At 37.7% G+C, this 24546-nt stretch overlaps 1 protein-coding gene across 4 annotated transcripts in view; it reads left to right on the forward strand.

Moving 5' to 3' along the window:
* TNS3 (tensin 3) overlaps positions 1-24546 on the forward strand; it is a 248233-nt gene that overhangs the window by 184057 nt on the left and 39630 nt on the right. For 3 of the 4 annotated variants that reach the window (XM_084281745.1, XM_084281748.1, XM_084281747.1), the window contains 3 exons: positions 10023-10198; positions 10512-10626; positions 10714-10797. In XM_084281745.1, the coding sequence (XP_084137871.1) occupies positions 10023-10198; positions 10512-10626; positions 10714-10797 (375 nt within the window). The remainder of the gene's footprint in view (positions 1-10022; positions 10199-10511; positions 10627-10713; positions 10798-24546) is intronic. The other variant, XM_084281746.1, reaches the window with a different exon arrangement.

The raw sequence follows: 24546 nt of genomic DNA on the forward strand, positions 1-24546 counted from the left end.
TACTCACTATTGTTAAACATGGGGCATTTTTTTGAGAACAAAGAGATTTTTATGACTGCAATAATACTTCCTACTACATTTGAGAAAGGTTAGGACACTGAAGTTATCAGACACTACTCAATCAGCTTTTGTTCTACTTAATCCCTTTGAAACAGTGTTCCTGTAGAGGTAGGGATCTGAACATTTGGGCATAATCGGTGTTTAATACATAAAAGTCGGACCGATTATTTGTTTTAAACCTACACAAGTAGTGTAGGTTTATTTTCAGAAGATAATGCAGCTCACTGATCAGTACAGCGATCCTTTGTGTAGATGAGGAAGTACGTTTTAGTTGGAACATTATGCTATAGTTTCTCTTTGGATTAATAACAAGTTATTTCCTCACTCAACTAAGCAGTCAGAGTGCCGAAATCAATTTGCAGAAGGAGTGGTTGTGGAAGGGGATGCCAGTGAATTCACCAAAACCTTTTTGCAAGGAGGCAGGAGACTAGCAGCGTGTTATCTGCTGGTATTTCTTATCCAAGCAGGACAAACTCCTGGTTGCTTGCCGGCTTCACGTACTGACCATGTGCTGTCTAGATTATTGAGCTCTGACAGGAGTCAAAGTGGGAATGTGGCAAAATAACAAAGCTGAGTGAGAAGTTTATCCTTTATATGCCACTAAACCTGATGAAATTTAAAAGAGACTGGAGGCAGGAGGCAAATTTTCATGTTCAGCCATCAGTTGAAAGGACATTATATTATATATTTCATGAAACAATGTTCTCTGAATGTATTCTGTATTTTTGTACAATCAAAAATACATCATTTTGTTTCAGCTGGACATACATTTGCTTGTCCTTTCTCCAACACAGCATTTAGCTCAAGTTTTGTCTATCTTTAAAGAGGTTATGTTTTGTTTAAATTTACAACAGTGATTGTAAAACTGTTTCTACATTATTAAAATGGAATAGTTTGGTTTAAGTCTAAAGCTGTCTTGAAAGCTTGATCGTTAAGAGTCTTCTATGAAAATCTTGAGTTTCATAGAAGATAAATGGTTCCGGAGAAGGAAATCACTATCGATTTGGATATTGTTCTGGTAATTTATTTATTTTTTAATATGTGGGGCGATCATTAAACACTGCTCTATTAAAAGTTAACTTAAGGACTTCATTTTTTTTCTTGTTGAATTGTTAATCCTCCGGTTGGATTGAATTCCCATGTTTCATGGTAATATTAGACAGAGTTACGCAAGTCTTTCTAAAATTCTTTGTAAGCAACAGCATCTGGAATTTCTGCAATGCTAACATAATTCTTCCCAGAGTCTTATTTCGACCTTCATGACTATGGTAAGGCCTGTGAAAGGGGCACTGGAAAAACACTGTGGGAGTTTTCACAGTACCTTTCTTGAGAAAAACCAGAGTTTTATTGATCTGTGAGTTGAGCAGGATGATCCTGTTTAATGTCATGCTAAATTGTCCCATAAGTTGAAGCTATGGTGAGAAGCTCACTTGAAGTGCCTCTGCTTTGTCTGTTCCTCTCTATATTCTGCTGTCTGAGACATACTTGTACACAGGAATGATTTCCAAGTCATCTGTCTACAGAGTCTGTTATTTGTTGTGGGTATTATTTTTTAAATCTGTTAAGTTGCGTTAGTTGGTTGATTGATCAAATATATGTATACTAGTAAGCTTTCCTTTTGTTTCTTTGAGTTCTGAAAATTTTCTTTCTTTTTTTTTTCTCTTCTCAAATGACCTGGGGTTTTCAGACACAAGCTGCATATACATGGTTTAAATGTTTGACAGATTTTCTTAAATCTATTGATGTCACCTTTTGTGTCTTGTGAAAGGGACATTGTTGAAATGACTATAATATTCCAAAAATACTGTTGTGGAATAAACAAAGTTAAATGAGAAACTAACGTTATTTAAGCTCTCTATCCAGAGAAGATGACAGTAATTGTAATTCAAATATTTAGTTTGACAAGATCTAACGTTTATATTTCAATGCTATAACAATTCATCATGTTTCATATGCATTCTGGAGAGAGACTGGGAGAGTTTAGGTGCTGGTGGTGGTATCCACAATGTATAGAAATGGAAGTTCCCGAGTGTGTTACATGGCAATAACTCCTGATGGTCTGATTTCTGTTGAATAGGCTTTGACACTGTCAAGAGTTTTGGTGGAAAAGAAGAGCATATGGAATACAGAAATCACAATCTGTGTTTCTGAAAACTCATTTTCTTATTTCATTTGTGGAGTAGAGGATACTATATCACTGACTGCACAAAAGTTCCTGTTAATCACCATTTACGTGACTGTGACTTGTTCCATCTTTCTTTGTAGTAGGAATTGTATCAGTGAATTTCCATCCAAAGAATCTATGGGAAGGGTCAAATGAATTTTATTTCTAGTGTTGAATATTTTTATGGTTTATAGTTGACAAGGAAGACCAACAGAAAAAAAAAATAACGTTAAACAATTTGGAGAAATTTAATACATTGTTGATTATTTATTTTTAAACCACTTCAGAGACTGTAAATTTTCCTAGAAAAATAATCCAATTTTTTAAGTGTTGGTCTAAAACTTGTTGAAGTTATTATTTCTTTCAGTTGGCTTTGTTGGGGCTCAAACTCCAAAACTCTTTTAGCATTGGTAGCATTCCTTTCCAACTAGCTGCAGACTCATGTGTATCTTATCATGGAAAGGGAAGCTGTTTGGATCATTATCTTTCACTGAATGAACATAAGATAACCACTTTATAAACAAGGAATTGGCTGAGCTTCTGAAATGTAAGATTCTTTTCATTTCAATATTTCATGTTATGAAACTTGGTGTCCTTAGTCCTGCTAGAAAAGGGCTATCAGGATCGATTTTTCATTATTTTATTTTATTTTATTTTATTTTATTTTATTTTATTTTATTTTATTTTATTTTATTTTATTTTATTTTATTTTATTTTATTTTATTTTATTTTATTTTATTTTATTTTATTTTATTTTATTTTATTTTATTTTATTTTTTAAAAAACTTTCTGAAGTTAGCCACTAAGTTTTAGCCCTCTGAAGGTGGGATGACCTTTATGCATCTATTAGATTAATGTACTGGTAAGCTGCATTTATGTGGATTACAAAAAACACATTCAGGTACTGCTGGAACATTCATAATTTTAAAATATGTTTGACTTGATAGAACTGTGAGGTCTTAACAACATTGGGACTTTATCTGATCAAGCAGTACACACGAAATGAAAGTAGTCTCAACCAAAAATACTCTGCACAGGAGAGAAAGTACTGGGTGACGAGCACTAGGAGAAGATCTCTGTTCCTTCTGTAAGAGTATTTCAGTGTTGTATGAAAGCCTTCTGAGGCCTGTGTGGAAGCACTAGTGTTGGTTTTCCTTCTTGCCAGCTTCAGGTTAAGTGTATAGTTTTATATAATCAGTTGTGTTTCTGTTGTGAAGAGTGACTTAACTGCATTCTGGTTGTCCGCAGTATAGAGTTAGTGGCACTAAAGAGGAGATTAAGAAGATATAAATTTGGAAAAAAATGGGAACCCACTCCCATCTTTGTTATCTTGAGACTACAAGTTTAAAGATAATTGCCTACTTGAGTGATAACTACAAATCAAGGAGTTATCTTACCTATAAAAATTTGATTTGTGATTATTTTATTTGTGATGGAATAGGAATGTAAGCGAGTTTCCTACTTTTTTGTTTGTTTTGTTTTGTTGAATGTGAATCTTTTGTTCAGTCAACAGAGATGTCTATAAAAAGATTTTATCACTTACCAGAAGGTTCCTGCAACCACCTTTTCCTATTTACATCTTTCTAAGCTCCAATGCCTTTTAGGTTGTAATGGTAAACATAAAAGTTAATAAGTTAAGAATTATCTCTTGGAATTTTATATTAATGTAATGGTAGTTTTTACTGTGAAACTTTGGTTATTTGAAACACTACTCCAATGCATTACTTAACCAGAAAACGATAGAGTGTATCTGTAAATGTAAACTGAGTCCTTATAAATTAAAAAGTCCTTAATCTGATTTACAAAAATCCATAATAGTATGATTTAATAGTTCTAGTCCCTCATTAGAATTATTTAATACTAAAGCAAAGCAAATACTTATTCATGGTACATTATGGGGCCTGCAGATTATTCAAGGGATAAATTACTGTCAAGTATGTTTTTCACTTATTTGTAGTGGTAACCAGGGTAATATGAGAATCTAGAGACTCCAGAGCATTTTCATCCTATTGTGATCGAATGCATCATACTCTCATACTCTGTTTTTTTTTTTTTTTTTTTTTTTTTCCCCCCCCACAAACCACAGCATTTAAAGCCAGTTTGAACAAGTTTATTTTATGGCTTATTGAAATCTTTTGTATAATACGTTATCACAAAATCATAGAATCATAGAAACATAGAATCATAGAAAGGCTTGGGTTGGAAGGGACTTCGAAGATCACCTGGTTCCAACCTCCCCCCCCCCACCATACTCAGGGACACCACCCACTAGATCAGGTTGCTCAGGGCCTCATCTAATGTAATCTTGAACACCTCCAGGGATGGGGCATCCATGTCTCTGGGCAACTTGTTCCAGTGCCTCACTGCCCTCTGAGTGTAGAATTTCCTTCCAACCTCTAATCTAAATCTCTTTTAGTTTGAAACCATTCCTTTTATCACCAATGTACCTATAGAAGTCTTTCTTGTTGCCCTTAATGTCCCTGGCCAAATTTAATTCTAAGCAGGCTTTAGCATTCCTAACCTGATCCCTGGCTGCTCAGACAACGTCTCTGTATCCCTCCCAAGCTATCTGTCCTCTGGAGGCCTTCTTTTTCTGTTTAAGTTTGGTTAAGGCCTCCTTCCTCATCCATGTGGGCCTCCTGGTGTTTTTGCTTGACCTCCTCTTTGTTGGGATGGATCACTCCTGAGCTTGAAGTTCCTTGAATATTAACCAGCTTTCTTGGGCTCCTCTTCCCTCCAGGGTGTTGTCCCATGGTACTCTGCCAAGTAGATCCCTGAAGAGGCCAAAGTCTGCTCTCCTAAAATCCAGGGTAGTGAGCTTGCTGTGCTCCCTCCTCTCTACCCTCAGGATCCTAAAATGCACCATTTCATGATCACTGTAGCTAAGGCTGCCCTTGAAGTTCACATTCCCCACCAGCCCCTCCCTAGTTGTTGGTGAGAATGAGATCCAGACTAGCACCTCTCCACCGTGGCTTCTCTGTCACCTGAAGAAGGAATTTGTCATCAGTGCATTCCAGAAACCTCCTGGATTGCCTATGCCCAGCTGTGCTGTCCCTCCAACAGGTATTGGGGTGGCTGAATTCCCTCATGAGAACCAGGGCTTGCAAATGTGAGGCTGCTTCTATCTACAGAGGGCCTCATCCGCCTGTTCTTCCTGATCAGGTGGCCTGTAGCAAACCCCCCTCTGTAATATCTCCTGTGCCTACCCTCCCTTTAATCCCAGGTGGACTGCATCAGCCCCCAGCAGCCCAGGCTTCTCAAAGCCAGTCCCATGGTCAAGTAGCCAAAGCCCTGCCTGTGGCACCAGTCCTGTAAGCATCTGTTGGTTTGCTACATCGAACTGGCCATTTCAAACCCTTTCCCTTTGATCAGGAGCATGGATGAAAGGATTGCCTGTGTTCCTGAGTCCTCTACTGCTGCTCCCAGGGCTCTGTAATCCCTCTTGATTCTCCTCAGAGTGCTCCTGGCTGCATCACTGGTGCCCATGTGAACCAGCAGCATAACTCGTAGCTGTCACACAACAGCTGCCCTGTCAGTGTCACATTGTTAAGCACTGATTAGCATGCAGCAAAGAAGTAGCAAAAGTATAATCAGCTGCTGAGTGCAGCAAGGAAGACCTTCAGTCTAAGTAGTCTAAGTGCACTTCGGAATAAGAGTTTACATCTCCATCTCCACAGCAGAAATAACTAGTACACACAGAACCTAATAAGTTTAACAGGTAAACATATAGCTATAGATTATAGATTATAATCTGTATAAGTATTATAATTGAATAATATTATATAATTATAGATTATATGCATGAAAGATGAGAATGTTGTTGATGGGGCAGAAAACCACTGTAATAAAATGAATAAATATTAACCACTGTAATAAAATTAATTCTCCTTGGCATCATGACATTTATGTAAAAGATACATACACATACAAATATGTATAATACATGTTTATGTATATGTGTATGTATTAAAGATATTCGGATCCCTTTCCATAATATGTTCAGGTCATCAGCTAAGCCAACATAATTCCTGTTTGTGATTTACCACACAAAGGATCTCTCTAGGGTTGCATGTATCCCTGTTGTGGTTTAACCCAGCAGCCAGCTAAGCACAACACAGCCATTTGCTCACACCCCCCACCCCCGACCTGACTTTCTCTTCCATTGTTTCGTCTTGCATATAGGATTAACTGATACTGGCATTCTTAAGTAGTTGTTTAACCTTAAACAAAACCTGAAGTGCATTTAGGTTGCATGACAACAGGAACATGCTGGTTTCCATATCCCAAGGATATTCAAAATTTTGAAGAGCCATCATAACTAGCCTGGAGGAGAAAGGGGAGGTGAAGGAGAAAGGGAGAGTGAAGAAGTGGGAAATATATTCCATCTTGTTCCCCCTACAGATTGGCTCCCTGAGGAGAAAAGGTGAAAGGTATAATTATTGATAGTTTTCAAGAGATGGTTTCTGAGGTATGGAGCAAATGGCAATGCTGAATACAAATGCCAAATTAGTCTCATGGCTAGTAACTTCATCATATCAGAAGCCAGTGTTACACAATACAGCAAAATAATAACCTTAAACCAGCTCCCAGAAATGATAAACAGCACAACAGGGAACACATATAGTGAGCAATGTGCTATACAACATGATTCAGAAAACAAGCACAGCAGACTTGAGATCAAAAAAATCCACATTGTAATTAGCAACTATTAAACTGATCTTAGGCTTATAACAATTTTGTATTAACGTGCTCTGGTCAGATCTGTCATTTTTCTTGATGCTTTGAGCCCCACATTAGGTACCAAAAGGAGGACTGTGATCTAACCTGGCAGGCAGCTAAACACTGCACATGTCTAGTGGGAGGCATCCCTGCCTATGGCAGGGGGATTGGTGCTAGATGATCTCTAATGACTCTTCCAATCCAAACCATTGTATTTTTCTATGATTTTACTTAACATACAATTCAGAAGGCAGTTAGATTTTTTTTTTAAAGACTGACTGCATGATCTTAAAAAAATAAATCACAGTAATTGTTCTAGGATTTATATTTTTTAAACATTAAGATACGTGACAACGTATGGTTGGTTAAGTGTTAATGCATCACTTCCTACAGTCATGAAGAAGGAGGTTTCTAGTTCTTCTTGCTTGTTTCCCATGCTGCATGCATTGGAGTAGAGGTATTTCAGCTTGACAATCGGTCGTATTGTGTTTCTAGAACCCTTACACTGGGACAGTTCACAAACATTTCCCTGCTGTTACTTAGAATGATGGTGTTCTCAGGTATGCTTTCTTCACTCAGAAGTGCATCCCCTTCCACTATCTCCATGTAGTTTAAAGCCCTCCTGATAAGTCCATCCAGCTTACTGCCCAGAACACTCTTGCCCCACCTGGACAGCGGTGTCCCATCCAGTGTCAGCATGCCTGGTCCATCAAAGGTGTGTCCAAGGTCATAGAACCCCAAACCTTGGGCACGACACCAGCCTCTTCGCCATTCATTCACTTGACCTGTTCATCTCCTTCTTCCTAGGTCCCAGTCACTAACTGGGAGGACAAAGGAGAACACTACTTGCACTGTTGGTCCCTTCAACATCTTTCCCAAAAGGGACATTACTTGTCCCTTTTTCCAAGGGATGTAAGGGACAATGCTTTGTTTTCAAAAGGAGAAAAAAGAAACTCTTTCAAGAAAACTTACACAGAATAGAAGGGTAAACTGTTTGAGTGGCCTGAAGTAATACTCAAGTTTTTAAAGGCGACTGCACATTTTCATGGACAAAAGGAACACACAAGTTATAATGTGATTTAGAGCTCTTTATTAAGGAGTAAACAACAAGATGATGATACATGCATTTCTTTTAAATCTGATTTCATAATTACCTGTTGTAAGGGGTTTCCAGTTTGGTTGTAATTTATGCAGTTGGTTATGGTTTAAACTATATATAAATATATATATGTACACATATATGCTTCTGTTAGCTGTACCACTGATGCAATGATAACCGTCTGACAAAACAAATGCCTGATGCAGTTCTGATGAAAAGCTGTTGGAATGTTACTATTTGTTCCTTAGGGGAAACAAATGTATTTGTACTTCACAAGGCAAAGAAGAGAAATGAGGCTATACAAAATGCTTTTAAAAGAGTAAATATCTGCTCCTGGGTTATTTTTGAAGTCATGCCAAAACTTCAAGCTAAGTTACAAGGACAAAAATGAATTATGTGACTTCTAGTATGTCTTGACTCCTGACACTTTATTCACTGTAAGACACCTTTTAAATTAAAAATTCCAGTCATCTGTTGAAATAAGTGAGAAAGCGCTGAAGAACTCTGACTACATTTGTGAAACCAATAAACTAAGCTAAAGTCATTGTTGTTGACTTCTTTGCTTAGTTGTCCATCTCTTAAATTCAAACCATTTCAGGCTTAAAACAGATTGCCCGGGGAGGTGGTGGCATCACCATCCCTGGGAGTGTTTGAGGAAAGGTTGGATGTGGTAACTAGGGGAAGGGTTTAGTGAGTAATATTGGTGGTGTGAGTACAGTTGGACTAGGTGATCTTGGAGGTATTTTCCAACCTATGATTCTGTGAGACTGAACAAATTCATTTGTTTCCCAGTAGCCCTGGAAATTCCAGAAGTGAATAGCAGTTTTAATTAATTCATTAATTCATTTATATTGGCTTTAATAGTAGTTACTATCACAGTGGCTTTAATGAATGTAGCACAGCAAGATTTTTGAAAGTGCCTATAGTTTTTTTTAATTTATCTAGATTAGTTACTAATTACTAGCAAATTCATCAGGATGTTGCATATGTATGTCAACGAAGAACCACTTAAGTATGTTGGATTTTAAGCTGAAATCCCCGTGTATATTTTAATCTTGAATGAAAACTGTTATCCTATGCAGATACCTATTTGTGCAATAAATATCTACAATTTTGCAATTATGTTTTGGCTTCTGTTGACTGCTTCAGATCGTAAAATGAATGTATTTGGAAGCTGAACACTTTTTCTCTCTGTTTTAGATGAAGGGCATGCTTTTGACTCATATTGTTATGGCTTCATGGTCTGGCTAAATAAAGAGTGTTTTTAATCATAAAGTTGTATCTGGTGACACTCTTTTAATAGTGATGCTCAAAACGAATACTGCTTCATGCCCCTGAATAACTTGGATTATTCTGGTTTAGCTTAATCTTTTGTGCTTCATTCCTCAGAATCCAAAATGTTGCAGCTCCCGTGTATACCTAATACCTAATTTCTGTCATAAACTGTGTGTCACAAATTGTACAGTGAGCTGGATTTATAAGGTCCAAGGTCTGTGTTATAAAAACACAGCTAAAAACCTGGTCTTTCTGGGAAAATGCAGTGCAGGAAAGCAGCTATGATTTTACTGCTGAAACCTGCTGTATTAGGGCTGGAGATAAAGGTTTCCCATTTGTTTGCCTGTAGCGGCCCCTGCTGACATTCTTGACCAGTGGCATCAGGCATAAGGAACCTCTCAAAAATGGGCATCAGCAAAACATGTAGCTTCACTCCACTGGAACCAAGTGTACTGCAGATATGTTCCAGCTTCTGACAGCAAGGCTAACCACAGCTGGCTTTTTTTTTGTTTGTTTGCTTTTTTTTTTTTCTTTTTTTTTTTCCCCCCACCTGTGTGGTTTTATAAAGCATTTATGAACCGGTTATTTCATGAGCATCCTTGAATGGAGTCATTGAAGGGGCCACAGGAGGCATATGTTTTAATAACTCTAAATGAAAAAAAGCGATTGACGTATTAATTGTTTTACATATTTGTTTGTCATCAGCAGGTTCACAAGATGATGATGCAACAGTGGGAAGGAACAGAAAATTAAGTGTTGGACAGTATGACAATGATTTCCCTGGGCAGCCACTGTATAGCAGATGTGGATGGATGAAGTCTCCTGCTGCTGACCAGGCTGTAAATCCAGGATCACTAATTCCTCTAGGGGAGACCAAAGAGGTAAACAATGAAGAATTTTGCAAGAAAGCGTTATGAAGTGAATGGTCAATAGGGAGTTCAATGTTCACGTTCAGTGCCCAAAATCAACGTGAAGTAATTTGCCACTTGCATTGTGGCAATAAGAGTTACCTTAGAAATGCAATTCAGTGTTTAAGGCTGTCTTTCTTTTGTCCTCTGTATACGTTTACATGATTTTAATGTTCTAAGATTTCTGTGCTGGAACAATGGAAGAAATTTTTAAGAAAACTTCTGTGTTCTAAGGCTAAGCGGAAAGTTTCACATTGTAAGTTTGCTTTTTTTGTGCCCTTTCTAGATGGCTGTGACATGTTACCAAGATGAAATAGATGGGGGAATCTTCTCGGCCAAAAATGGAAATGAATCTGTCCCATCTACACCAGCTTTTCCACTGTCACCAGAGACACCATATGGTAAGGATATGTCTGCATCTATTTATCTATTTATTAAAATATTTTATCTGTTACTGAAGAGAAACTGTATTTTTCCTTCTCTCCTAGTGAAAACGCCCCCATTACACCATCAACAGATTGTCTCCAGCCTAAAGGTCAGCAGCCCATCTGAGCTGTACAGAACCAGTCCTGGTAAGATCCCCATACTACTTAACTAATTTGAAACAGAACTGTGTATGATGTCAATGAACTTAATAGTGGCTATTCTTTTATAAAGAGGATGTACACATGATAAATTTAGACATGCAAGTCAGATAAGTAGAATTTAGCAGTAGTATTTTGATCATATCAAAAAGAAGTAAACAATGAAGAATTATTCCAAAAAGACTTAATGATGTTAACTTCCAACAGGGAAGTCCCAACATGAACATGAACATGTTCATGGTCAGCGTCCAAAATCAGTGTGGAGCAATCAGGCAGTTGCATAATGGCAATAAGAGAAAATGGAGTTCAGTGCTTTAAGGATGTCCTGCTCTTGTTCTCTGTATGCTTGAGTAGTCTAAATGTTCAAAGATCTCATTGCTGTTATTTGATAGTATCATAATACTACTGTCAGTAGATTTGAGTTCTTTGATTTTTAGTAGGAAACCTCCTACCAAATATTGACTTACATGTTGCCATCTTGCTGTGCAAATGAAGCTTATCATACAGCTGGGCAATAGCTATGCTGAAGTTAAGAAGATGCTTCACCAAACAAATGAAAGTTCTGGATTTTTATTTATTTATCTATTTATTTTTGCCACAGTAGTTTGTAAATGCAAAAGAATAGAAAAGTCATTGGTAATAGATGATTATATAAGTGTTAATTAATAAGTTAGTGTGATTTAGCTTTAAATTACTACTAAAGAATTTTATTTGTAACCATAAATCTCTGCTAAAAATACAATTGTGTGTATTTTGTGAGGTGTCCTCTATGAGTCAAAATTCATGTGTTATTTTCACAGACTGTGCATGGATAATTTTCCATCTTTGTTCCATTATTATTTTGTTTTGTGTGAATTAAATTCCCAAATTTCCAAAGGAATTATTCCAAAATTATTCCATTACTCCAGTTATTCCAAAAGAATATGAAAAATTACTTGTCACCTTTTCAATGTTCAATTATTTTAAAACAATAAGTTTAAAAAAAAAGTAACAAAACCAGTATTTCACATGAGTATATCAGAACGTACTAGACATAGAAAGAAGCCAACATAATTTCTTCAAAACCTGAATAAAAATCACAGGCATTCATTTAATTTTTTTCACTGGAAGATGTTCAAATGATAAAACTATATACATGTACATCTATATAGTTATATATATGAATTATTACTTAGACTATGTCTGTTGTCTCATGTAGGATCGCAATAGTAGAGTTTCACATAAATTTTGTGGTGAATTTTGACGCAACAATAGTTATACTGTTGTGTCTTTAACTTTGGAAAAAGCATTTCAGTTTAATTTGCCTTATTTAATAGTTAGCAAATTAAATAACATTAACACAGAATAAAACTATCTTCAGTAATAAAGCAATCTTCTACACAGTTCAGAGACATCTGTTTATCATTCAGTTGCTGTGGCTTTGCCTTTTAGTCAACCTACCTAACTTTTAAACGGTTAGGGTAGATGTAGTCCTTAGGGCAGCATCAGCAAATCAAATACAGTTTCCTTACCTGCAGTTATTTTCCTGTAGATTTAACATGTTGTTAAATGGTTGCCATTGCTGTTGCTCAAGAGTTAGAACACATCGTGGAGGAATTAGTGTTTTTCAGTGTAGTTCTCTCTTTTGTTGGTGATTGCCATGTTTAATTCCAAGTGCTATCTTCTCTTGTTTTGCTGATACTGTCTTACAAGTAGGATACTGAAGCGTGGAAAGGCACTCAGGTGGTAATTGTCCACTAATTTGAGGGACTCAGCTTGCTCCTTTAGGAGAACTGAAGCGGAAGTATACCGGAATGCTTCATGCCTTTAGCAAGAGGTCAAAAAGGAGTCTTCTCAGTACATCTGCTGGTAATCCCTAGTTCATGGCCAGAGCAAGACCATTATGTTTTGTGTGTTAAATAAGGCAAGGAACTGAAGGGAACAAAAGTTGCTGTTACTGTGATTGAGACTGTTGTAATGCACATGCAACAAAAATTATTATAATATCATGCAATTTGCAAATAATTTAATTAATAATTTTAACAGTCCTAAGTTTTAGTACATTTGCAACAATACCCATCTTCTAAGTTCCTTCTTCGTGGTTTTTTTTTTTTTTTTTTTTTGGGTAGAAGTTGGGAAACATACTGACTTCTCCAGAGATTTTCAACAGATTGCAGACTTCGGAGTCATAGAGTCTTGAATCTCAATTTCTGCCATTAAGAGATTGTTCCTTTGTCTCAGTTCAGATTACCCTTGAACAAGAAATTGTTTTGTTCTGCATTTTAGCCTTTCTGCTTGTCTGCATTCTAAGTTAGTAATGAGGATGCTGTATCATCTGGTTACCAAATCTCTCTTATTGTCTTTCTGTATATTAGTGTCTTATTTCCTCCCCATTTCCTTGTAGAGAATAGCTTTCAGTGTAGTTAGTGCTTGTCATATCATGACAGAATCATTGACTAGAAGTCAGTAGTTTTGCTACTTCAGAAAAGTATTAAAGTACACATTTGAAAAGAATAAATGTGTATACTATATTCAAGAATTACAGTGGCATCCAATCCCTCTGTATATCAAATAACAAAATTATCGGATCTTTTATAAGTTATTTTTGCTGTACACCGTACCATATATCACAAACACATCTAATTCTTATTCTTAAAGTATTTATTGAAGTGAAGGGCACTATCTTCACTGTAGCCTGACAAAGCATGGTATAAAATGGTTCTCTGTTAGCCCTAGACATCTTCCTTTTCTTCCCTGGTGAAGCCGCTTTGTTAGGACAAGTCAGTTCAGCGCTGTTACATAATGTGTCTCCTTTTCATTACCTATGTTGTAATGGTTCTTTCTTTCCATGAATTTGAGACATTCCGTCTACATCAGCTAGAGGAAACAGAATTCCTTTTCAGAGCCCTGTTCCCTCTCAGAAGTGAGCAAGTTTAAGCCTTCTTCAGTCTGTGTTCAGGCGTGCAGTTCCTTCTTGTAAGTGCTGCTGGTACAGTGTGTTGCTTGCTGTCATAGTTCAATTACCATTTTTCTTTCTTTACGTAACTGGCAAGTACTGTGGCACCTGTGGAGTTTATTCTGAATTACCTTTTGAAAGGCACCTTGTTTCTTGAGACAAACATGAGCAGTCTATAAATTGGCTAGTTTTATAATGCAGGCTCCAGATAGAATCCAGATACAGCTCTTCTTGTAACACAATAGCCATTGTATATCTCATGGGAGAGTACTATACATCAGTGAAAGAACAGAAGCACTATTTGTAGGCCATTTTGAAGCTTATAAAGGCTCCCTTGTTTCAGACAGGGTACAGCTAATTGAAGTTCCTTTGTATATAGAAGCAACAAGCAAGCTGCCTGCCAGAGAACTGAACTTTGTCTCACCACGCCTTCCAGTTCAGAGTCTTCCTGCCTTTCACGCCTCAGGCTGGACATGAGAAGCTGCCCTTTCCTCAGCCATGGCCAAAGCATAAACAGAGCTTTGCAGAAAGTCTGCATTCACAAAAAGCACTGTCTTGCAGCAGAAGCCAGAGTTCCATAGAACAAGGGTAGATTATTTATAATGCTTTATCCATGTACTACTGGCAAGGAGAAGACTTGACATCCTGTTTTTTCCATATTCTCCAAACAGTCTAAGTATTCTTGCCTAGTTCAACCAGTACATATGGTGGAACGATAGCACTTCTGCTTTTTTGAGGAATCTCAAAGCCTTCAAGCGTGTGTAGGGCCTTTTCATACCTGCCAGCGAGCTTAACCCAGGTACTGTACTCAAAGCTTTTACTACGCATACAAGCTGCATCTTTTCTAAAATTTGTCGAAAGGTCTTATTTTCTCCTTGTGATGTCATGGAGCTAATCAAGATCAGACACTGATGTATTTCCACTGTTTTTCTAACACATACTATGTTTTTATCTGACAGAGACACTTCTATTCTAAATTCTTCCCTGTTGACTAATGCAGGCTTATTCTGTTACATCACCCAATAGAGTGTTGAGTGTTTCATAAATTCTTGAAAGGTAAAACTTCAACCTAACAGATGTCCTTTACTGAAAAATGTATTGCTGATTGTAATTTTATATTGTTATACCCTGCTTGTCATTTCTTACAGTCACCAAGTTGCAAGGGAAATGAAATGTTTTCCTTAATTACATATGATAAAAAAGCTAAAGTTTTGAAACGGAAACTTTTCCTGTGTGTTAGCAGGGTTAACAGCATAAGGAATAAAAGTGATACTGATTTGTTAGAGGGAAAAATTCACAGTTTCTGATGAGCAAAAGCTTTCTCCACGATATGAAAAAAATTCATGTAATACTTGTTCATACCTCTCTCCCCTTGTCCTCCCCCTCACTGTTTATATAAGGTATACTGTCCAAAACTAAATGAAGTCCACACTGAGATACGAATGTAACTTTTCCAGACATGGGTTTCTTTGATTAGAACATGAGTGCAAACACTTCAGTGGATGCTTGTCATGAACTCTGTCCTCCTGAACACAAAGGTGCATTTTTTTTTCTTTTTTTTTTTTGCCTTTCCTTCCTTTAAAAAAAAAAAAATATATATATATATATATGTATATTTATATTGATGTTATTTATAAGCAATAAAAATTAGAAGCAGAGACAAGAAATTCATGATGCTTACTACAAGGCAGAGTGACAAGGTTTGTATTGTGTTTTTCATTGTCCTGCAGTTGACCTTGGCATGCTTATGTCATGGCTTGTCTCTACTGCTTTAAAGCTTGTCTTTACTGCTATGAAGAATACAATCTACCTGAACAGAAAAAGTTAGGAAGGGCCAAGTCCATGGAAGATGGTATGTGATAAAGCAGTAGTATAACACAATATGAATGTGTTTTCTTCTGCTGAGAGATGTCAAAGCTGACAAAAAGGTGTAATTCCTGTTACTGGATTTACACCATAAAGATCATTGTCAAAGATCATTGATCATTGAAAGATCATTGTATACTCAATACCTTGCAATACCTTGCATTGGTTTTGGATACTGTAGTTTGATAACATGTTCTGGATCATTAATATATTTTGAGTTGCAATCTGTGTTGTATCTGATAACAGAATCAGAAATTCTTTTGATGCTTGAACAGCAATATTTCATGCTAAAATTTTCTAAAAGATCAGAGAGCCAAGCTTCTGCAAGGGACGGGGTCTGATGTGACCTGTATTATGTTGAACATAAGGCAAATTCATGTGTTACAGATGGTCAGTGAAAATACATTGACTTTGCATAAGGTACTTGCTGTAATGGTAAAATTTTTGGTGCAAGTAAATTGCACCAAAATTACATGGTGAGCACTTACTTGCACGCTCTCTCTCTGTGTTCCTCTGTTTGTTTACCATTTTGCAAAAATAGTTACATACTCAGGAGGATGATCACCAACATTTTTCTTCATAAGAAGTGGTGCTTCATTTTGTTCTATATATCTGTTCACTACATAGGCATTTTGTCCAACAAACAGATGTTTACAATAAACAATTACAGTTTTGGATTTAAGTATTAGGTTTTAGGTTATTCTCTGTTGCCTGCATATTACTTACTTATTTTCAAAAAGCCTTGTATCTGAAACAGACAATTATTGTAATACCATTTGGACTTTTCAGTTTGCTTTCACTTATTTTCACCTCTTCGCTTCTTCCGCTGCCTTCTGCTCTAAACACCTGGTGTATGAGATTCTCCCCCACCCCTCACCCCCGATGACTTTTGGATCCTTGAGGGACCATAGGTACATTAATTTTTTCCCCCCTCCATTCTCATGTCTGGCATGAGTGTGGCCTGGCTTCTTCATGTAGCATACAAGCTCTGAGGATGGCTTTTGAACAACATCTTAGCAATTTTATTTTTCCCAACCCCTGTTTTTTCCTGACATGCATTGAATACTTAGATTATTTTTTGTCTTTTTATTTTTTGACTTCAAGTACTCCTAGGCCAAACTTCAGTCAAAGTATTTCATGTGAATAGATCTGCATGACAGTTTTATCACTTAAAAAGCCTGAAAAATGTTGTGATTTCTTATTACTGTCATTTATTGTATTGACATTTTTGCTTACACACTTTTTTACCCTTAGAAGATAAATGAAGAACAAGTTAATGAAATCCGTAAGAAAGTGAAGGAAACTTTCTTGCAGATGTTTTTAATTGTTGGAGTCAAGCTGAGTTTTCATTTATATGTATTTTACTCACCAAACTCAGAAAGATTAATCATATAAATGACAGAAAAGTTTATATTGCATTAATGAAAAAAATTGAATAAATGATACCAATGAGTGTTTTTTCTGAGTGCTCAGGTTCCTGTCTGTATGGAATGCAGTGAACAGATGTAGCTCCTAGTTTCCTGTGATGGGATGCCTAAGATGATGCTTTTATTCTGTACTTATATAGAACATTCTACACTTACTGTAGGTCACAGCAAAAGATTATCCAATGGAAAGCAAATTATTTTTTTGTTCTGCAAAATGCTAGTTACAGTATTTTAAAGGTAGTTTGAGATTGCACATCAGTTTTGGCTTTCTTTTTTTTTTTTTTTTCAGTGTTGTCATTTTGCTACTCTTATATTTGGTTAAAAGAGAGTGTACTATTAATACCTTTCATTCCGTGGTTTTCAAGGGTGCCTGTTAGTTGTAAGTTTCTGTAAACTGATTTTACTCCCAGCTGGGAGATGACCCACTCAGAGAGTTAATAAAACCGCCTACTCAGTGGGGTATGCATAAACTGTCCTTCTACGTGAAAGCTGAGAACCACATAACTAATACAGACCTCATTCTGTGCTCCTGCTGTAAGAAATTGTAAGGTATAATGCTAGTGAAAAAGTTCCTGCTGTACCTAGATTTTTTTTTTTTTTTTACCATTTATTTCTATGCCTGAGGGACAGCCTAGTTGATTTGAAAACTCTGCCTGCCTGTATTCAGTTGCCACAAATATTTTGGCAATGAATTTGTAATGAAGAATGTTTGAAAAAGAAGGCGAAGTGTAGGAAAACATTACAAAACAAAACAGAGAATGTCAAATATGTTCAAAATCTCTCCTTCTGTATGTGATATTTATTCTGGCAATATCATTCTAGTTTATATTTGCTTTGTCAAGGAGCAAATAATCAATGTTATTTGGAACTTTGCTAAGCACCAGTGGCAGCATACCAAACAGTTTCATTAACAGGTTTGCAAATACCTGCATCTCAAAGAACTGTTTTCAGAAGTCATTTAGGAAGATGTGGAAATTTTTGAAATTTCAGGTTGAGTTACTCTTGAGAATAAAAGCAGGTCAGAAAAGGCCCGTGGCTAGTTAGAAAAGAATACCAAAATAACAGTGTGTTACCATTGTGATGGTCGCAGCTCTGTCACCTTAGAATCTGCTCAGTACTGAGGACTGTAAACTCAGTGGACAACGAAATTGCAACCAGCAAAGTAAATATTGGCTTGAATGCAGTGATAGTTTTGTTGCTAGGTTTATATATGATCACTAAGGTCTTGACAGCTCTGTAGTCATTCTTTTAAAGCCACTGACATGAATAGGATAGAGGATAAAGGGCTGTCTCTATAAATAAAGTACTTAAAGTTTGTAATGGTGAAGCTCGTGTAAAAATACTCCTTCAGCCTGCAATTGTTAGCTAACTTTCTACAGTTGCATAAAACCACCTGTATGCTGTGTTTGTAACCTAGCCTTAAGTGACCAAAATTAACAAGATTCTTTCAAAGCTCCCCATCTATCCTCATCTATAAAAGGTCCCCATCTATTACATGGCAAATCCAGGCTTGTGGCCTGGTGCTTTGAATTCCACTCAGCAGCAATATGTCTGAAAGTTTAGTCATGAAGTGTTTAGCCAACATCTTCGTAGCTCTAGCCCAGAGGCATTTTCTCTGAAATAAAGCAGTAGCATTATTTGGCATTTATTTCTTTATTTAAGATTTTATATTTGCTGTCCAGCATAACTGATTTTTCTTGGATTATGCACCCATGATCTTAAAAGATTATGGCATTTCCAAAGGTTTTTAGCAGTTTTTCTTTTAATTTTCACTCATGTCTATGAGGGCTGATCACTTCTAACATTCAGATGACAGGATAAACAGAATAATTCTGAAGTTGTAAATGTCAAAGAAATGTTTATGTAATCAAATTATTGTGAAAAAAAAAAAGTGTTTATACAAGCCTCTACTGTATTATAGCTTCTGATTAGAGTCTCAAAGCAGATGCACCTCTTCAACTAAACTTGGAAAAAATCCTGATACACTGGTGGCTTTGGGGGTTGTTGTTTTTTCTGTTCTCTAATAGCCAGTGAATCATGGATTACTTTACAAAAGAAAAGCTTTTGAAGGACTTTTTCCAAGTGCTTTTTTTTTTTTTTTTTAATGTTTTAATGCAATAACTGCATACATATGTGTTCTTGAAAGTATATTTGAATAATATCTTGCATATATGTAAGATAAAAAAGGAAGAAGAACCTTAAAAACACTGATTCATGCTTGATCTGAAGATGTAAAAGATAAGCAATAGGCAGAAATTTATCATCAGTTTAATAGAAATAGAAGATTGGATAAGGAAGCAGTCTGGCTGATACGTATTGTTATTACATATGCCTATTGATGCTAGTTAGCAATGCACATGGTAACATTTTTATGAAACGTTACTAGTCCTTTTGGTTGGAAAAGCTTAAGGTAACAAACATCCATGGGAACAAGTGCTTCCCTTGCTGTGGTTACATGAAGTAAAATTTACCAGAGCGAGACCTCTTACTGTGATGTTGCGCTTGTTGATTGTGATGTGCCACAGTAATCCATGTAGTTTAAGGGAAGGCTACAGTAGAAGAAAGCTCTAAAAACTGAATTACAGCTGTGAGCATACCTCTTCAGAGCAACTGAAGTCTTTAAATGATCCCATATTTAGGTATCTGTGAAGGTCTGGTCTGCTGCATTCACAAATCCAAGGTGTTTTGTAATTTTGGAATTACAGAACTGCCAGTATTGTGTGAGGAAGTAGACAAAATACACGTTCAGTCCCAATTAGGCGCCCAAAGGCCATATTTATCATTTATTTATTTATTTATTTATTTATTTTTTAAGATTCTGTTCTCCTACTTTTACTCTCTTTGTGTTTCTTCCCTCTTGTACAAGAGGAAAAAGTAATTTATTCTGTATTTTTCTACGCTTGAGTTAAGCAAGTTCATAAAAGTTTTTTTTTAAAAATCATAAAGCTATTCACATTCAGACACATAGCACTAAATCTGAAATGCACAGTGACTTGTGATTGACTCCCAGATTTCTTTCTGTTGTGAGAGTGCTGGGTAAATGTATACCATTCCTTTACAGATCATGGGGTTTGCTGAGTCTGTGACTGAGGGCTGAGCACTGAGGGTTGCTGTGACTGAGCAACCCTCCTTCAAGGTTGTCTGATGGAGAATGGTACATTGCTGGGCAGATACAGTCATGGGTGTCTACTACTGACTGCCCACCCAGGACCATGACACAGATGAGCTGTTCTATAGCCAGTTAGGGGAAATCTTGGGATTGGTTACCCATGTCCTTATGGAAGACTTTGGCTGCCCAGACTGGGAATATCATACTGCCATGACAAGCAAGTCTGGGAAATTCCTAAAGGGCGTTGAAGATAGCTTCCGGTCAAAAGTACTTAGTGAGCCAAGTAGGAGAGGAGTAATTTGCATTCAGAATTGTTGCTGTAAGAAGAAAACAGTTAGCAGAGTTGTCACCCTGGACTTTAAAAGAGCAAACTTTAAAATACTCAGAAAGCTAGTTAATGGTGTCCTCTGGGAAGTGATTTTAGAGGATTTAGGGTTCCATGAGAGCTGGTCACTTTTCAAGAATCACTTTTTAAAAGCTCAGGAGCAGGCAGTCCCATTGTATGGTAAGTCAAGCAAGAAGAACAGAAGTCCAGCCTAGCTGAACGGGGAACTCCTCCTGAAGTAAGGGTAGAAGAAGAAAGTTTATGTCTTCTGGAAGCAACATCAGGCTTCACAGGGAGAGTACAGAGCTGCAGCTTACATCTGCAGGGAGAAAATGAAAAAAGCTAAAGCTCAACTTGAGTTGACACTGGCCATTGTGGTGTCAGACAACAAGAAAATCTTTTCCAAGTATGTCAACAACAAGAGGAGGTCCAAGGAAAACATTGCACAAATACTTGGAGCAGATGGTCACCTAACAAGTAGGGATGAGGGAAAGATGGAGGTATTTGCCTATTTTCACCCCAGTTTTTCATATTAATTATAGATCTTCAGTTGCCTGGTCCTCGGGTCGGAGGGTCATGTCTGGGGGGACTATCCATTTGTGATCACCTAACTTGTTAGGGAACAGTTGTATCAGCTGAACATTCATTAATTCCATGGGGCCTGGCAGAATTTACCCCATAGTACTGAGGAAGTTAGTGAGTGTTATATCTGTACCCCTCTCAATAATTTACCAAAGTTCATGGGAGTCTGGGGAGGTCACTACTGACTGGAAGCTAGGCAGTGTTATACCCATCTGTAAAAAGTGCATGAGAGAAGACCCAGGAAACCACAGACATGTTAGTTTAACCTTAGTCCCTAGAAAAAAAAATTATGGAGAATATTGTCCTGGGGGATATGGAAAGTCAGTCAAAGAAAAAAGCAGTTATCAGGCATAGACAACTTGGATTCATCAAGGGAAAGTCCCATCTTAGTTTCATCTCCTGCTATGATAAGGTCATCCACTTGGTGGGAGGTGGGCATAATCTTTCTGGATATTAGTAAGGCCTTTGATACTGACCCTCACAGTATCTTTCTAGACAAATTGTCCACCTGTGAGATAAACAGGTTCATCCTGCACTGGCTCAATAGAAAGAGCTTAGAGTGTTGTAGTGAGTGGGGCTACGTCTGAGCGATCAGTTTAGTAGCATTGGGCGATCAGGAATGGCATGAAGTCAAACAAAGGAAAACAACAAGTTCTGCATCTGGGATAGAGTAATGCCAGGCAGATACAGACTGATGAGTGGCTAGAGAGCAGCTCAGCAGATAGGGATCTGGGGGTGCTTGTCGCCAGTAGGCTCAACATGAGCTAGCAGTGCTCCCTGGCAGCCAAGAGGGCAATCTGCATTTTGGGATTCATTAAACACAGCAGAGCCAGCTGGTCAAAAGAGGTGATTCTCCCACTTTATTTAGTGTTGGTATTGCATGCGATTCTGGACTGCACAATATAAAAAGCATATAAGATACTAAGATACTAAGAAAGCATGCAGAGGAGGACAGCAAAGCTGATAAAAGGGCTGAAAGGCAGGCTCATCATAGAATGGTTTGGATTGGAAAGAACCTTAAAGATCATCTAATTCCAACCCCCCTCTCCTATGAGGAGAGCCTGACAATATTTGGTTTGTCTAGTTTGCAGGAAAGAAGGCTAAGAGGTGACCTCATTGCTCTCTACAACTTCTAGAATGGAGGAAATGGAGAGGGAGGTGCAGATCTCTTCTCCCTGGTAACCAATGATAGAATGTGAGGGAATAGCATAAAGCAGTGCAGTGGATGTGCAGACTGGATGGACATTAGGAAAAATTCTTTTATCGTGAGGGTGGTCAAACAGTAGAACAGGTTTCCTAGAGAGATGGATTATGCCCCTATCAGTGTTCAAGAGGCGTTTGGATAATGCCCTTAATAACATGCTTTAACTTTTACTTAGCCCTGAAATGGTCAGGCAGTTGGACTTGATCTTTATAGGTCCCTTCCAACTGAACTACTCTATTCTATAATTAAAAGCGTGTGAATTAAGGTGATATTTATTTATGGTCTTCTTGTTTAGTTCTTATATTACACTTACACATTATGTTGGAAATGAATGCTTTTTCATTAACTAAGCCTTCACTTCACTTCTCAAACAATTCTTATCATGTATAAATGTTACTGTTCATGTTCTGTTCCATTTCAGCAAGTGTAAATTCTCAGACTTGAAAATCGGGAAGGAAATTGGACATCCAAATGTTTCCTGTGAATACAGTGCTTTTTATGCAAAGCCAGGAATGCTTTCTATGGAAAGATTTTCTCTAGTAATTACTGTTTATAGGAGTTTGAAGAGTGTTCAATGTGTTTGTCTCTGCCAAGAAACATCCAAGACAAAGAGAAAGTGTAGTTGTAGAATAAATTAATCAAAATAATTAATGGCAGTACTGGACTGCTGCATTAATAACCTGTTCTGCCTCTGTGACAAGGATTGTTCCTTATTTTTAGCTGATACTATGGTGTCTGTCACAATCAGTACTTGCTGTTTGGGTCTCCTGAATGCTACTATTAAGAAATTGTTTAATATGAATAGCTGCTATGAAAAAAAATAAGTGGCAGGAGTGAATGTTCTTATAAAAAAGTAGTTTGATTCTGTGTACCTTTTGGTCTATGGCAGAAAGCAGAATATTACCTAATTTACCAGTATTCATCTCTGTAATCAAGCTGATTTGTGTGTTTCAAGGCTATCAGCATGGTTTAGTGTGCATGTTGCAAGTATGTTGCTGTTAGAAATTTGAAAGCGATTGAGTAATTCATAACAGGAAAGCTTTACATCTTCGTATTTGTTTCTGTCCATATCAAGTTATTTCCTGTAGCCATCCCTTCAGAAAATCTGGTGCCCTGGGACACTGAAGAACAATCTGAGGAGGAAGCGTGCTGCCCGTGCTGGTGCTGCAGTGTTTCCACTCATTTTCCTGACCTGTAAATAAAACCTGCACTGAACAATGATGGGGGGTAATGCTGAATGCAGTACAGCAAGGTTGCACGTGGTGTTTTGTCAAAGAAGGCATGGGAAGTGAGTCAAACTTTTTCAGAGCTCTGCATACTAAATTTATCAGTGGTGAGCTGGTGTGGCATTATATGGCAGCTGGCCTTTGCCCACATTAAAAAGCACTTAGATCCTCAATTTCAACTCTCTCTGAAAGAAACAAATCTGGGAGGTCAAATTAAATGGTACAGGAACCATGAATGGGTATCAGCCTAATAACAAACAAACCAGCCAACCAGCCCCCTGTGGTTTGTCTGCCGGTAGTCTGTCAAGAAAAGGACTGTGAGCATTGTAAGCTGACTGAGGAAACAAGTTGGGAAGTGTTTGGGGAGCAGCGCCGTGCGTGCTAGAGTCTGCTGTGAGTGAGTGTGAGAGTCTGGGGGAAGGGAGAGGGAGGTTTTAAAAAAATAAATAATTCAAATGAGGTGGAGTTACCAGAGCATGAGTACACTGAATGGGCATGCTGGCAGGAACAGCGAGCAGCAATGCGAGCCGGAACGGTCAGTGAATTATTTTCTGTCTGGATGGAGTGAACTCCGTCTTCAAATGAATGGCTTTGTTTAGAGTGAGTCTGGTTTTCTTTCCATGCGGACACGGGAAACTTCTTTGCTGTGGAGCTGTAATGCACAGAGCAGAGCGATTGGTATTCTGATGTGGAGAATGGCTTTTCCCGAGCCTCCCCGCGGTGGAGGAGCTCGCCTGGCTGCTGTGCTCTTCTGAGCTGCAGAAAGAATGCAGCGCGATCGGCTCAATAGGAGGAAGCTCTTCTTTTTTTCTGCCCTGAAAAAAGTTTGTGCACAGCCCACGCTTCGCGAGAGAATTTCTGTCATGATGGCTTCCATAGGTAGGTTCGTAGTTTCCTGCTCTCCCTCTTTCTTGTTTGTTTTCCCCAGTCGGAAAACTGATTTTGTGGGGCTTCTGTTTTGCTAGCCGCCGTCTTAGCGCTGCGCAGGAGGGAGTGAAACACAGTCTGTGCTATAGGGAGTGAAATGGAGTCCGCACTGTGTGTGTGAAGTGTGTGTGCGGGG

This window comes from Netta rufina, assembly GCF_964035555.1.
Source record: "Netta rufina genome assembly, chromosome: 2".
In the NCBI taxonomy this organism is placed as follows: Eukaryota; Metazoa; Chordata; class Aves; order Anseriformes; family Anatidae; genus Netta; species Netta rufina.